Source organism: Monodelphis domestica, chromosome 1 (genome assembly GCF_027887165.1).
Source record: "Monodelphis domestica isolate mMonDom1 chromosome 1, mMonDom1.pri, whole genome shotgun sequence".
NCBI classification, from domain to species: Eukaryota; Metazoa; Chordata; class Mammalia; order Didelphimorphia; family Didelphidae; genus Monodelphis; species Monodelphis domestica.
The window spans coordinates 36,176,564-36,192,743 of record NC_077227.1 but is presented as its reverse complement, the minus strand read 5'-3'; the positions used below and the strand labels follow the sequence as shown (position 1 = coordinate 36,192,743).

The 16,180-nt window shown below is 42.8% G+C and overlaps 1 protein-coding gene across 3 annotated transcripts in view; it reads right to left on the bottom strand.

Moving 5' to 3' along the window:
* Positions 1-16,180, bottom strand: part of TBC1D2B (TBC1 domain family member 2B) — an 84,314-nt gene that overhangs the window by 18,579 nt on the left and 49,555 nt on the right. For 2 of the 3 annotated variants that reach the window (XM_007478020.3, XM_056797226.1), the window contains exons 5-6: positions 12,195-12,421; positions 11,167-11,556 (exon numbers count right to left, since the gene is read on the bottom strand). In XM_007478020.3, the coding sequence (XP_007478082.2) occupies positions 11,167-11,556; positions 12,195-12,421 (617 nt within the window). The remainder of the gene's footprint in view (positions 1-11,166; positions 11,557-12,194; positions 12,422-16,180) is intronic. The other variant, XM_007478021.3, reaches the window with a different exon arrangement.

Genomic DNA, 16,180 nt, shown 5'->3' with positions numbered 1-16,180 from the left:
GAAGCCCTCTTTAGGCTTTCAACTTAAGGACAAATATTCTTAATAAAACAAAGACGACATTAAAACTGACTGTTTAAAGTGGGGATTTTCTCTACTGCCTTTAATAAAAGAACTCCCTTGGCTGGGAATCACTTCTTAAAGTTACACAAACACTGTGAGTGTCCAAGACCACTCTGGAGACCACAATTCCCCAGCATCATAGAATCAGAAGAAACACAGATGTTTATGGACACCCTCACTCCATGAGAGCCTCCCAAATGGAGAAATGGGGAATGTGAGCCCCAAAGAGGCTGCGCTGCTGTGATCACAAAGACTGGCAGGTCTTGTGCCCCACTGATCCTATCTCCCAACCTGTTTCTTCCTGGGAACCCCACTGATCTCTGCAGCCTTCCCTTCTATACTCTCTCCTTTAAAACCTACAGAATCAGACTCAGAAGAGATGAGAAGCCCCAGAACAAAGAATGTTCAAAGGTAGAAAGAAGGAACTTCAGAAAAGAGACAGTCAGTTCCAAAGGGAATCTCAAAAGGCAGGTCTGAAAGGGAACCTACCACTAAGGCCAGGAGAAGGGGAAGATGCTTGCTCCAAGGCTGGTCAAGGGTTAAGTCCCACTAGGAACCCAGGCTTCCTGACTCCCCCTGTGGGGTTCTGGGCCCTCAATAGATATATTTCTGATAATGTGTGTTAGACTCGTGAGAATCAAATCCAATTCTCATGGTGTGTCACATACTCATCTTCATTAAATCCATACAGGCTCCGTTCTCAGCAGTAGCATTTATCATTCCAACTACCTGGTATTGTTTGTGCATTTTTAAAAAATCACATCCAACACCGCATTAAATTATAGCATGCTGGAGTTGGAAGATGTAAAAACCTGTCTTGTACAATCGCCTCAACTTTTAGGTGGGAGAATTGCGTGTGGCAGAGCTGGAAACTTGAACTTTGATGCCTGATTCCCAGACTTGCTTTCTGCTACTCCACGGATCTCACAGTTCTAGAGCTACATTCCTATGTTTTCTGTAAAGGGACCCACAGCTAGATCTATATGCAGACACAAAAGCAATTAGCTGATTATATAATTTGGCATTCCAGAGCACATTGATAAGCTGGTGACAAGCTCTGCTGACCTGGGGCTTAAGTGTGAGTTGGCAGAGATCTCAGGCACACTAGCAGCTATCAACTGGTTTCAGGAAACCAAATCCCTCAGAAGTCTGAGCAGGAAAGATGGAAAGGAGTCAGAGAAAGAACAACGAAACTGGAGTTTTCATGAGAGACCATAGGTACACATACACACACACACACACACACACACACACACACACACACACACACACACCCTCTCTCTCTCTCTCTCTCTCTCTCTCTCTCTCTCTCTCTCTCTCTCTCTCTCTCTCTCTCTCTCTCTCTCTCTCTCTCTCTCTCTCTCTCTTTGTCTCTCTCTCTCTCTCTCTCTCTCTCTCTCTCTCTCTCTCTCTCTCTCTCTCTCTCTCTCTCTCTCTCTCTCTCTCTCTCTCTCTCAAAATAATGAGTTTAAACAGAAAATTCAAACAGGCTGGAAGAACCTGCTAAGTCATGTCAAGGGATCTCACGGAAACCAGGCAGGAATCATGGGGGCAGTGATGACCAGGGCTTCCAGCCCACACTCCTGGTGGTATTGGCCAAATCCTTTGTTTGAATGCTTGTCAGTTTTCCTAACTCAAGTGTTCTTTGCGTCACCCTCTATGAATTTACATGCCCCCATGTGGCTCATTATTTTTCTCTGGGAACTGACCTTTCATGACCCACCTGCCTGTCAACTCAGCTGGGAAAGAAGAAGTTTCTCAACTCTCCACTCAGAGAGGTCACTCAGGCTTAGAGCAATGGGGTCCTCGGGGAGGGGTCTTTGACTGTTTTTGTGTTTGGAGCCCATGAGCCCCAACTCAAAGTAACTGAGGAAATGGTGACTGTCAATGGAAGGTCACTCCATGGACCCCACCCCTGAAGTCCTCAGGGGTTCATAGACCCCCACCTCAGGGGTCCCTCATCTAGGAGAATGGCAGTTTGACATGGATGTGGCCCATTGTGGGTGAGAAAGCCCTTTCAATGAACTATTTCAATGGATTCTCATAAAGGTTGTGTATAAAGGAGAAGAAGGCAGGATTAGAGACTCGGAAGGCCAGGGTCCTACTTGGACATGCCTTTGTCCTGTGACTTTCACAAGCTTCGGTGTCCTCACCTGTAGAATGGGGAAGTTGCTGGGGCTGCCCTCCCGAGCATTCCAGAAATGAGGGATGTTTCTTACAACCCCATGATCGCTCCACAGCCTGGGAGTAGAGAGGCTGGGACAGGGCAGAGCCAGCAGGTGGCAGAGCTTGAATGGGAGGCCAGGTTCTAGACTCTGAGCCTAAAGAAAAAGCAGTCCTTCCCCTGGTTCCTGGTCCCTGGCCACTGGATTGCCATGTTCTCAAGTCAAGTCTGTCAGAAGTTCACTGGAAATCAAGAGACAAGGTGGCATGATGCACAAGGGCATGGGAGGCCTGCCTTTGGGAATGGGAAGGCCCCGTGGTGGGCATCTGGGTGGCACAGAGGATAGAGTGCCAGGCCTAGAGTCAGGAGGACCTGCTTCAGAGCCTTTCTAGCTGGGTGACCTGAGAAAGTCAGTAAGCCCTAGCTGCCTTTCTGTCTTAGAAATGATATAAAGACAGTAGAAGGTGAGGGATTGAAGAGAAGAAGAGAAAGGGGTGAAGGAGTGCTCCTTTCCTCTCCCCCAGAGAGGGAGAGAGGGCAACAGAGTCAAGGAGTCATCCAGCTCAGAAGTGTTGGAAGGAAGATCCATGCCTAGGTCTTTTTGACTCTGGGCCCAGGCCCTCTCTACAAGCCATCTGGGTCTTGGGACTTTCACAGCCATAATGTAAAGTCCAAGGGTTAGGAGGAAAGGGGACAAGGAGGCTGGAGACAGCTCCCCCAAAAGTGAGGGCCTCCAGCAACAACTTTCTCAGCTTCTCCCCCAGGGGCTAGGAAGGAGAGGCTATCCCAACCCCAAGGCAGGGAGTCCATTCTGGTCTGGCCTTGGGCACTGCCACAATGGCAGACTACAGAAACAACAGAGAGGCCAACCAGCAGGTAGAGCTAGAGATTTGGGCCTTGATAAACCAAAGAGAAACCTGTTGACGAGGAGCATCATTCCAGACTGATCTGTTCCTCGTCACAAGGGCTCAGGTTAATGCTCAGTTTTAGTCACTGAGTGCACGGGCAACAGATCCTGATATTCCTCCCACTAGCCCCAAAGGGAAAGCCACAGGCCAATGATGACTCTTATCTGGTCCTTAGCAGCTTTTCTACCTCGCTGCTCCTGCTTCTGCCCTGGGGGCCAAACAGTACAAATCTATCTCTCTTCCAAGGTTCTGGGATCAGTGACTTCCATGGAAGCTCAGAGACTGAACCTAGGGAGGAGAAATCTGGAAGGACATGAAGGAGAAGAGCCAGAGCAAGAAGAGTTTGGCAAGAAGACTCAAGGGCAAGACAAAGGATGAGACCTGGAGGGGGAAGGGCAGGTGGGTTTGGCCTGAATGAGAAGGAAAAGGAGAAAAAGAGGAAGGGGAAAGCTCAATTTGGTATAAGATTCATGAGGTACAAATATTCATGAGAGGAAATGTCAAGGCATGAGTGGTGCTGCCAGATTGTGCAGCCTGGGCTGAAGTCACAGGAGGGGACCCAGAGGCCACTTTCCTCAGAGGCATTAAGTGACCATCCAAGGTTGGTCACGCAGGTCATAATCAGCAGAGCTGGGCCCTGAACTCAGGCTCCCAGGGCCGTTCCCCTGCACCTTCCAAAGTGCAAAAGGGAGACTTGCATTTTGGAAGTGAACTAACTCACAACTTGTTTTCCACAGACTTTTGATGTTTACCCTGGGCAGAAACTCCTCGGAAAGCATCGAGTAGATATATCAGCACATTCCTTAAGACCCTCTCCTTTACGCAATCAGGGCAGTGAAAGAGCTTTGGAAAGAAGAACTCAGGAGTTGTCTGTAGCACTTGTATTAGCAACAAAGGCCTGTTCTAAAGAGACTCTCATCTGTAAGTATTGTGAAGGTGACTGTGGCAATCCCAACCCAGAAGACCATGGAGAAGCCTGATCCTTGGCACAGAGGCAGGATGCTGGCAAAGGAGGAGGTAGACATTTCAGACACTGAAAATGCTTCTATTCATTTATGCTTACTTGTTCCAAGGGAGGGCACGATGAAGGGAAGCCATCAAAAAGTGACAGAGATGTTTTAAAAAAGGACCAATTAAAAAATATGTTTAAAAGGTGTGAAAATTTTTTTTAGGAATGCAGGCATTTCCTTGTCAATCACCTTGGTCTGAATTTGTGACTCCTCTCCCAAAACAAGTCAGAAACAGTTCTGTAACATACTCTTTCTTTATTAAAATGAAGGTGTCTTAGCTGTTTGGGGCACTGAGAAATTAAGTGATAAGCTTACAGTCATTCAGCCAATGTGTCAGAGGGCAAACATGAAACTAGGTCTTCTTGAGGGCTGGCCCTCTCTGATGCTCTTAAAATTCAAAGAGAGTCCTATGGCCTACAAATATTCCTCCTCTGGCTATCTTTATGATCCCAGAGTTGTGTTGATCTTAAAAGCCTTTAGGCTTTTCTTAGTTATTTGTTGTAAGACAACAACAAAAGAATGTAGATTGATTTCAAAGCAGGAGGCAGAAGGCTCTCACCTACTCTGGCCTTAATGCAGGCAAAAAACTCCAGTGATTTCACTCTGATTTTGGCCTATAATTTCTAAATATATAGTTTCCATGAATTAGAAGCATGTGCCCCCAGTGAATCAGGCTTATTAATGACATGTTATAATGAGTTATGTGGAATCTGGCCTCTTTCCTATGGTAGCTGTATTTCCAATGCAAACTGGAGGCATTTCCTTGTGACTTCTGACCTACTTAATGTTTTTTTTTTCCCAAATTGGTGGAATGTAGCCCAAGTCATTCTAGATAAATTTAATCAAATTTAATTGACTGCATGATAACCAAACTATTGTCAGTTTCTTGGGATCAGTATACTGTAAAAAATGATCCAGAAAGTATCTGGGCCTAGATGCTGTAGTGATCTACAGCCAGAAGCGGAGAAGGAAGGTGGTGTGAACATTTCAAAGTTCACCAAGTAAAAGATTCAGGTACTTTCATAACACATTAGACCTCTGTGTTTTCAGGCTTTTTCTATGTGTAGTTAAGTTGTAGGGGATGAAACTGTTAACACAAAGCCTCGTCTTAGCCTTGCTCCCAGACGCCCTTGTTTCTATTCTCCATGCTGCAGAGCACAGTGTGCAGCTACAGGGTTGCTGGCAGTATCAGAGAGAGCTGCAGGGCTTGTGCAGCTTACAGTCTTGGAGAGACCAAATACACAAGTAAGTCTAGTATGAAATGGATACAGGAAATGTGTATGCTGTCTGGGGAAGATCTGAAGAATAGAGAGGCTCTGAGATGTTCAGGAGCCCCTCCTGCTGACACCCACTTCACATACCACCAGGCAGGTGCCTCTCATAGTTTGTAGCCCTTTCCTCCAGGTGCCCATCTCCATCAGGGCTGGATAGTCTGCACTCAGGCCCTGAGGCTCCTTCCTTTCCTTATAGTCCATTTTACTTTCCTGCACTTAGAAGGTCTTGCCTCCCTCTAGTAAGAATCTGCTCTTTGAAGAAGCTTTGATTTCATCAACACAGGCTGCTCCCCACCATGTCTTCTCACCTTCCTCTTCCTTTGCCCACATCCTCTGATCAGTTCTGCACAGTTCTACACAGGCTCCTACAGTCAGGGATGGATCCCAGGGCACACAGCCCCTCCCTATGGAAGCATCTCTTTTTCTGGTCTCACATCTCTTGGCTACAAGCATCGTCTGCTGCCTTTGCCCCTATTCACACACTACAGAACAATGCTAGAGAAAGGCACAGGATTGAGTTGCCTGGGCCCTCTACAAATTTATGTGTCATAATCTCCACTGGGCCCTCACCAAGGCAAAGCAAGCCTTTTACATCTGTTGACTGCTTCCTTGCTGCCTGCAAATCCACCTATTTCAGTCCCATTTCTCAAAAAAACTCTCCCTTCATCCCTGCTAGCTACTGCCCCATTCCACTCCTTCCTTTCATGGCTAAACTTTGAGATGGGCTCACTGACATCAATCCTCCACTACCTTTTCTCTCATTCTCTTAATTTTCTGTAGTTGAGCTTCCAAACTCATCATTTAATTGAAACTGCTCTCTCCAAAGTTACCAGTGGTTTTTTCATTGGCAAATACAATGAATGGTCTTTTCTTAGTTTTCATCCTTCTTTACCTCCATGCAGCACCTGAAGCTACCAGCCTCTCTCCTCCCTGATACTCTCATTTACAGGATACCACACTCTCTCCTGCTTCTCCTCCTACCCATCTTACTACTCCTTCCTCAGTCTCCTTTGTTGGAGGATCATCCAGGACATTCCTGCTAACCATAGGTGCCCCACAGGGATCCCTTGAACCTTCTTCTTCCTTCATACTATATCATTTGGTGATCTTCTTGGTTCCAATTATTATCTCTTTGCTATAATTAGATCTATTTATCTAGCCTTCTTTGCAGTCCTCTAGGCTCTCATAATTCCAATAAACTCTCAGACATCTCAAAATAGACATCCAATAGACATCTTAAACTTAGCACATGTTGAATACTGACTGTATTGTCTTTCTCTAATACCCTCAATCTTCTTAACTTTCCTAAACCTTTTCTCTACTGTGACTATCCCTGAGTTCATCTTTTAAAGCTTATTTTGATCAGCTGTAGAGGTAAGTAAATTTGGTTGTTTTTTCCCCCCTCTCTCCTTAAATTAGATAGAATACAGCTGTAAATGTACACTTTTATGCCAAAGGGGACTGCCTCTAATTTGGCTTTTTGTCAATACACCTAGCAAAACATTGGTTTTGCTTTCTCTCTTTTCTATTCCTCCCTAACTATTGTAATTTCATAGCTGGTATGTTTACAAGACTAGTCTTTCTTGGGCCTCAGGGAGCATTGTGAATTTTAAAACTACTCCACCCTACTCAGACTGTACTTTAGAAGATCTGATTTAGCTATTTCCTGATTTGTAGCAATGGAGATACTTGGTCTAACAGAATCAAGTCTTGGGAACTCTACATTTCTCCACCCTACTTAGTTTAACAAGATCAGGAATGTCTACACCATACTCAAGGATTAAGTATCTGAGAAAATGGCCTTCAAAAGACATGTGCAGAAACGGTGGACAGACCCCTGGGCTGTCCTAAGTCAAGTTAAACTAACATTGGTACAGATAAGACGCAGGAAAGTGATGTAAAACCATCTATATAGGGCATGGCACTTCCTCTCTTCGGCCTCTCTTCCCAGAGAGGTGTCTCTGGCTGGCAGCGTGTGAAGCGTTCTGACATCTTGGTGTATGGCAGCTATTTGTCTGGGTTTTGCCTTTGAGTTAATTCAGGTTCAGGCATCTTGGCTGAGCTGTCTTGGAGTTCAGGCTGATTCCTTCCTCTTTTACTCTCCAAAACCATACCTTCTAGAGCCTCTAATCTTCCTGCCTGGCACAAGCCAGGCAAGAGAAATCCTACACCCCTTCCTTCTCACTTCTTCTTAAATTTCTTTCCACTATATTAATTAAATCACCATAAATTTCCAGACTGACTTGGGTAAATTTTTTTTTATTATTTGGGATATCCATGGCTACCAATAATTACTATAGTTTGGGTCACAACGCTAACATTATCCTTTACACTTGTATACAGTAAGCATTTAATAAATGCCTGTTAGTTTAACTAAGACCATTTCAGGGGTGCAGATCTGTGTTGGTAATATGCCTTAGTCTATTTATACCCAACATGTGCCTGTGTCTCTTCACTGCCCTTTTGGGGATACGAAATTTTAATTTCCAGGAGACTGTATTGTCTCTGATTCACAGCCATACAACATCCCTGGAAGAATACGAAGATTGAAAAGGAGTTTCTTCTCACTGCCAGTACACCTTCCTGTGTCACTGTATGTAGCTTGTGTGGACATCACTGGTTTGCATATGTGCTCCTAAGGGCAGGGATTGCTTTTGTCTTTGTGTGTCTGTGAATCCCAAACATTTAGCACATTGCCTGGAACATGGCAATTTTTTCTAACTCACTGGTTAAATGTATTTTTCATGATAAAAAGAACTTTAGGTTTTAATATCCTGTAAACTCAATGAGTTAGTAGTAGGGCATGGAAGTCAAGAAAGAGAATTCAATTTTATGTTGAATTAGTTGGAGGACATTGTCCAGAATGATAGTGCTAATTGGACTATACCCATTCCTGATCAGACATCTGAAACTTCTTGTTCCATCTAAAGCACTATATTTTAGGGAAAATATTGACCATCTTATAAATATGTTTTTTTTTAAACTCTTACATTCTGTCTTAGAATCAATATTAAGTACTGGTTCCAAGGCAGAAGAGTGGTAAGGGCTAGGCAACGGGGGTTAAATGACTGGCCCAGGGTCACACAGCTAGGAAGTGTCTGAGGCCAGATTTGAACCAAGGACCTTCTTCTTTAGATCTGGAACTCTATCCCCTGAGCCACCTCACTGCCCCCTTTTTATGACTATGTTGATGTGGGTTGCTTTGATAATTAAATTATTTATTTTATATTTCAAAATGCCACTAAACGTGGGATTGATTTAAATATCAATTTAAATAAATTGATAAAATTGATTTAAATAAATTTCCTTACTCCCAGACATTTACAAATTAGTAGGATTCATTTGTGTATGTGTGTGTGTGTTTTAAAACACATACACAAACAAAAGCTATTTTTTCCCCCAGAGCAGGGGCCAGTGTTGACGTCAGGAAAACAGCAGGTCAATTCCTTGCCTCTGCTATATCTCTGTAAATTTTATTTAAGTTTTCTTCTCATTTGCTAGTATAAAGAGGGAGATGGGGTATTCACTAATCAATTCTTTAAAAATATAACCTAAAATTTTAAAGCCAAGGCCACTGATCTAGGGTTCGCCCATTCTATTCTCTTCCCTTTTTGCTAATCAGTTCAGTATCTGGGCACTTCTACCATTTCCCACAATCTTTCAAGGGCCAGGACACATCTACTAAGGGATGATTTATCAAAGCCAGGTGAACTGAACTCATCAAGGTCAAGGAGTGGTTCTCTTTCTAATCCCCTATTTAGCTTGGGTATCAAATTCTCTATGAGCCAATTTTATTAGATCCTTTCCAGTACAATGGTTGTTCTCTTTGGCAAGGAAAAGCAGCAAAATTGGAGGTGAGCAGTTTTGTGTTCCCCCAAGGCTCAATTAAAAACCTCAACCATCTTTGGGTTATCCTTTGCTTTCCCTGACAGTCTCAGCTCAGTCCGACCTTTACCACCCCTGACACTGCTCTTGCAGGACGGGACCCCACTTTTATATTCATCTTTCATTACTTCTATCTGTCTCACAGGGAGAGATTGGAAGTACAGCTTCAGAAATAAAGTCAGAAAGACTCAGGTTAAAATTCCAATTGTGGGGATACTAGAACCTCTGATATCACGAAGCTAGTCCACAAGCATTTACTAAGCACCGACTAGTTAGCAGATGTTGTGTTAAGTGTAAGGAGAACAAAGAGAGAAAAAAGCAATCCCTGCTCTCAAGGCATTCACAGGGAGACATGAAAACATGAGCTATATATAGAATAAAGGGAAGACAGTCAACAGAGGGGAGGCACTTTCTTTCTTCTAGAAATTTTTTCTTATAGAAAGTGAGTTTTCAGCTGAAACCTGAAGCAAGCCAGGGAAGCCAGGAGGTGCAAACAAGGAGAGAGTTTGAGGCAAGGAGAACTGTCAGTGAAAATACATGGAGGGGCAGTCAGGTGGCTCAGTAGATAGAGAGCCAGGCCTGGAGATGGGAAGTCCTGGGTTCCAATCTGGCTTTGGATACTTCTTAGTTGTGTGACTTTGGGTGAGTCATTTAACTCACATTGCCTAGTCCTTGCCTTTCTGTCTTAGAGTTGTTATTTGACAGAAAGTAAGGAAAGACAGAAAATGCATATTCACTAGGGCAGTTATAGGTGGCTCAGTGGATTGAAAGCCAGGCCCTGGGTTCAAATCTGACCTCAGACACTTCCTATCTGTGTGACCCTGGGCATATCACTTCACCCCCATTGCCTAGCCCTTACTGCTCTTCTACCATAGAACCAATACACAGTATTAATTCTAAGCCAGAAGGTAAGGGTTAAAAAAAAAAAGAAATAAAATGCATACTCAGGAAAGAGAATGTCTTGATCAGGAAAGAGCAAGGAGACCAATGTCACTGAATCATGGGAGTCAGGGAGACAAAGAATCTAGGAAAGATAGGAGGGAACTAGGTTATTAAAGGAATTAAAGGTCAAATGCAGGACAGTGTCTGCTCCTAGAGCAGATGTGGGGTCTCTGGAGTTTAATGACTGAGGTTGAAGGGACATGGTCAGACTATGTTTTAGGAAAATCAATGTGAAAGCTGAATAGAGAGAGGGGGAACTGTACTGGGGAGACTTGAGGTCAATCAGAAGGCTTAGAAATAACCCAGCTGTGAGGTGCTGAGCTGGATGGTGGTAGTGTCAAAGGAGAGAATGGGGCGGATTTGTGAGATGGCATGAAAGTAAAATTGCCAGCAGATTGGCTATGGAAAGAGAGAGAAAGTGGAGAGTCAAGGATGAAAAGTAGGTTGCAAGCTTGGAAACTGAGAGAGAGATGAGGACTGTAGTACCCTCAATAGTGACAGGAAAACAGAAAGGGGAGGTTTTGGAAGAAACTTTCCTGACCTAGATATGAGTTCCTCAAAGGCTCTTAGAGAGATTTTTCTTACATGAAGCTCATCTCTGCTTCTCTAAATCTGTAAGTTCTATAAGTTCTCTGAGGTTCATCTAATGCAGGGTCTGATATATAGTGGTCACCTAATAAAGGCTTGTGGATTAACCAATGGCCACTGCAGGATAACCCTGGCTTGGATGTGAGCAATGCCTTGAAAGTTGGCTACGGTGGTTTTCTTACTTTATAATCACACAGTCAGTCAATTCCTCAAGATCATCATCAATATCATCAGCCACCACCTTTTCACAATCATTCCAAAACAGGGTGGGTTTGGGGATCCTTCTCCTGTAATAAAGAAGAATAAGAAGGAAAACTTTTTGCTTGCTTACTTACTTTTAGTCTGTCGAGTTCCTGAAGGTCTTTATTAGTGGAAGAGGATGTCGAAGGGCTAAGGGTCTGGGAAGATGCATTCCCCTCACATTCACTGAGCTGTCTGGAGAGTTTAATGATCACTTCGTCTTTGGCTTGGATTGTTTCCACTAACATGCCCAGCTGCTCGTTGAGCTCACCAACTTTGCATTTCAAGTTCTTCACTTCCTGTTGAAGACTGTCTTTTTCCAGATTGAACTTTTCAAGCTGGCTGCTGAGGCCTAGAATCTGGTCATCCTTTTGGTGCAGAAGCTCAAGTTTCTCTTTTGGGACCCCATCACAAAGATGGCTGCTTGTGAAATACTTATCATATTGGGATGACCTGACTGTCTGCTGTAAGAGTCGGACAAGTTCCTGAAGAGGGGAGATGGGGTTAGGGGAAGAATAGAGGTAGAATGAATTATTAAAACCTAAATAAAAATAAAAATATCAGCAACTCCCCATAAGGCAATTGCCAGATATTGAGTAAATGCAGCAACTTTACTAATAACCATAAAACCTAGAACTTTTTCTTGAAAGACTTAAAAACAAAAAGAAAAAAAGATGTTTACTTTTTTAAGGAAAGCAAGGAGAAAACATGAAATAATAATGCATGCATAATTAAATGATATTAGTAGGAGGTGAATATTTATGTGAATATTAAATTCTTCTTAGATTTTGAGGCATGTTCGCATGAATTATTCAAGTATGTGAAGACTTTATAAAATTCATCTTTTTTCTGATTGACACAGAAATTAGTCCTGTTATCTGACTTGTCTCAGCTAGACAAAACTAAATTACCAGGAAGACATTCCCCTTAAAGACTGGCTCAGCAGTGATGAAAATTCAAGGTATATAGAGATAACATTACTGATAACATTTGTACCTGTAATACTGGCCATGAGCCCTAGAAACTGTTAAATAAAATTCAGATTGGAAGTGTCTTAAATATTAACTTATCACCCACTTTTGGCCCTTTACCTACCAATACAACTACATAAAGAGAAAGTTACCTTTTGGCTAGAGAGTTCCTTCTTCAGTCTTTCTAGTTCTTCCTGCTGGTTTTGAAACTTCAAATGTATTTCAGAAGTTGATTTACTGCCATTGCCTGAAGTCCACTCAACTGGAGAATCACCACTGTTGTTTCGGTTCTTGTATGACCCAATCATATCTTTCAAAGGTCGCTTTCCTTTATAGGGAATACGGCCAAAATCAAAGGAGAATGCTGAACCAGTTACTCCTATGCAAAAACAAAACCATTTGTCTAGCACAGACCATGAAACCCACATCTGAAACCTCAAAAGTGCCTTTTAGAACCATACAAGGAAGTTTTCTATCAGTCCTTGACAACCCCCAAATCACTACCACCTTTGTGCATTGACAGGAAAGTTTGGTCCCTGAAGACAATTACATCCTCTCTCTATTTGGGGTACTTCTCAGCTTCAGTGTTCAGAGACCCCTGACCTCACTGATGAGGGTCATGCTTCCATTGGCGACCACCATTTACTTCCCATTCCCATGCCTCAGCTGTGACCAAAACAATTCATCACCTACAAGTTCATCCTACAAGATGAAGTCCACTTGGAAACTCCAACCTCCTCTATACCCCCTGGTCCTGGTGGGAGTGGGTAGGAGATGGCCATCTGGAAGGAGGATCCACCACTATAAGATGTCACCCAGGGAATTTTCATCACTTCCCACTCAGCTGCTTTCCTGAACTTTGTCATTACCCAAAACTCATCATTCCACAAGATGAAATCAATGCAGAAGTTTGCACCTCCTCAGATCATTTCCCTCCCTGGTTGTGGGCCTTCACTATAGACTTTGATAGGGCACTATCTTCCAGCCCTGCTGTTCAGCTTCTTCTTCTTTGTTGTATCCCCCATCATACAATGAGCACCTTGAGGGTGGGCATTGTCTGATGTGCCTCTCTGTATCCTTAGTACTTAGCACATTGCCTGGTACATTGGAGGCACTTTAATCAGTATTTTATGGACCCTGACTTCAGTTCATCTCTGAATTTAGCCAGGCTGGGCCTTAGATCATTGACATGTCATCCAGCCATCATTCTACATTCCCACTTAACAGGACCAGCCAAAGCCTGTGCTTAAATGACATAGGCTTCCAGAACCCAGAGCCAGTGCCCTTGCCAACTGAGATTACAGTTTGAAACTATAAATGCCAGTCTGCATTGGTACACTGGAACTTTGGTCAGAAAAGAATAGTGCCAGGCATCAACAACACGAAAATAGGTTTTGACCAAGGACACATGTAAAACCCAGTGGAATTGTGCGTCGGTTACAGAAAGGGGTGGGGGGAGGGAAGGGAAAGAATATGAGTCTTGTAACCAAGGAATAATGTTCTAAATTGACTAATTAAATAAAATTTTCAAAAAAAAAAAGAAAAGCTTACATTAAAAAAAAAGAAAGAAAAGAACAGTGCCAATGAATAGTAGATTTTAATGTTACTGTTTCTTCAGTGTAGTATAAAGGGAAGCCCACTAGACCCAGATTTTAATCTCATCTGCTCCTTATCTCTGGGCCTCAGTTCCACATTTGTAGGTCTTGCTCTTTCAGGTCCCTTCCAACTCCTATGTCTGGGAACTTTCCACCTTCACTAAAGAACTGTGACAAGGCCAAAGGCATTTTCCCCTCGATCACTTCAATAAATATACTCCAAAAATTCATTAAGAACATGGCAGAACTCTTACGTGATAAAAGTAAAGGTAGCCATATCCAAAGATACACTTAAAACACAACAAGGTGTTAATACAAGCTGTTGGATAGATGATGCTCACTTCTATATGGGCCTTTGCAGCTTAAAAATCACTGTGGAGGAAATGCAAGCCTTGGGAAAGGTGGTGCTGCCTCAACCACATGCACTTTGCAGAAGATCAAGGAAGAGCAGAGGGATAAATGTCAGACAGCTAAGGAGTGGCAGAACTGGAATCAGAATCCAAAGTCCACTGTTCTTTCTACAAGAAATGATACTGCCACATACTGATGTTATTAGGGAAACTTAGGAATGAAAATTATTGGGCTAAAAGGTCTTTTGTATTTCTCTAACTCTCCTTAAAAGAGGTTCCATTAATATACATGTCAGACCTTTGGCAAGGGAAAGATTTTAAAACCAAGCAAGACTTAGAAAGATTCACAAAATGCAAAATAAATAATTTGGAATACATAAAATTAAAAAGTTTTTGTACAAACAAAACCAATATAACTAAAATCAGAAGGAAAGCAACAAATTGGGAAGCAATCTTCATAAAAACCTCTGACAAAGGTCTAATTACTCAAATTTATAAAGAGCTAAATCAATTGTACAAAAAAATCAAGCCATTCTCCAATTGATAAATGGGCAAGGGACATGAACAGGCAGTTCTCAGCCAAAGAAATCAAAACTATTAATGAGCACATGAAAAAGTGCTCTATGTGTCTTATAATCAGAGAAATGCAAATCAAAACAACTCTGAGGTATCACCTCACACCTAGCAGATTGGCTAACATGACAACTATGGAAAGTAATGAATGCTGGAGGGGACGTGGCAAAGTGGGGACACTAATTCATTGCTGGTTGAGTTGTGAATTGATCCAGCCATTCTGGAGGGCAATTTGGAACTATGCCCAAAGGGTGATAAAAGACTGTCTGCCCTTTGATCCAGCCATAGCACTGCTGGGTTTGTACCCCAAAGAGATAATAAGGAAAAAAACTTGTCCAAGAATATTCATAGCTGCACTCTTTGTGGTGGCCAAAAATTGGAAAACGAGGGGATGCCCTTCAATTGGGGAATGGCTGAACAAATTATGGTATATGTTGGTGATGGAATACTATTGTGCTCAAAGGAATAATAAAGTGGAGGAATTCCATGGAGACTGGAACAACCTCCAGGAAGTGATGCAGAGCGAGAGGAGCAGAACCAGGAGAACATTGTACACAGAGACGGATACACTGTGGTACAATCGAAGGTGATGGACTTCTCCATGAGTGTCAATGCAATGTCCCTGAACAATCTGCAGGGATCTAAAAAACACTATCCACAAGCAGAGGATAAACTGTGGAAGTAAAAACACCGAAGAAAAGTAACTGCTTGACTACAGGGGTGGAGGGGATATGACTGAGGAGAGACTCTAAATGAACACTCTAGTGCAAATACCAACAACACGGAAATGGGTTCGAGTTAAGAAAACATGTGATACCCAGTGGAATCATGCACCAGCTATTGGCGGGGGGGGGGGGGGGGGGCGTGGGGGGGAAGGAAAAGAAAATGATTTTTGTTTCCAATGAATAATGTTTGGAAATGACCAAATAAAATAATGTTTAAAAAATAGGTTCCATTTAAAAAACAGATAAAAATGCAGAAGAGATTTTTTAAAAATTATTTTTCAATAAAAATATGTAGCCATGTAATTCTTCTTTCTAATGGTGCTGGAGATATGACAATTTCTGTTACATTGAACTAAGCTATATATCTCTGTTTTTTAACTTTTCAACTGGTTGTGCCCTTTTCATTCGTTCAACAAGCATTTAAGTACCTGCTATGTGCCAGTACCCTGCCAGAGCCTAGGGATGAAGAGATGAAAACAGGGCCTACCCTCAAGGAGCTTACACTCTATTGGGAGTGAAAAGGAAACAATATAAATACAGATAAGTGAACACCAAACATACAGAGTAGTTCCTGCAGAGCACAGCAATCAGACCAGGCCACAGGCTGAAGATGGCTCTAGAGGAGAGTAGAAGAGGTAAAAGAATGGAGGGAGAAAGCTTATGCAAAGGCAGAAATAATGGAGCCAGGATGCTTTGTCCAGGGAACAGTAAGGAGGCATGTCTGGCTAAAGCATAGTATGGAAGGGGGTGATATTCAGCAAGTTATCGTAGTTGGCTGACACACATGATGAATAGTTTTAAGAACCAAAAGGAAAATGAACAAGGAGCCCCAGGGGAGCTTGAGAGCAAAGAATACATCTTCTTTCCCTCTTTGTCCTTCCCAAGGCCTCACACT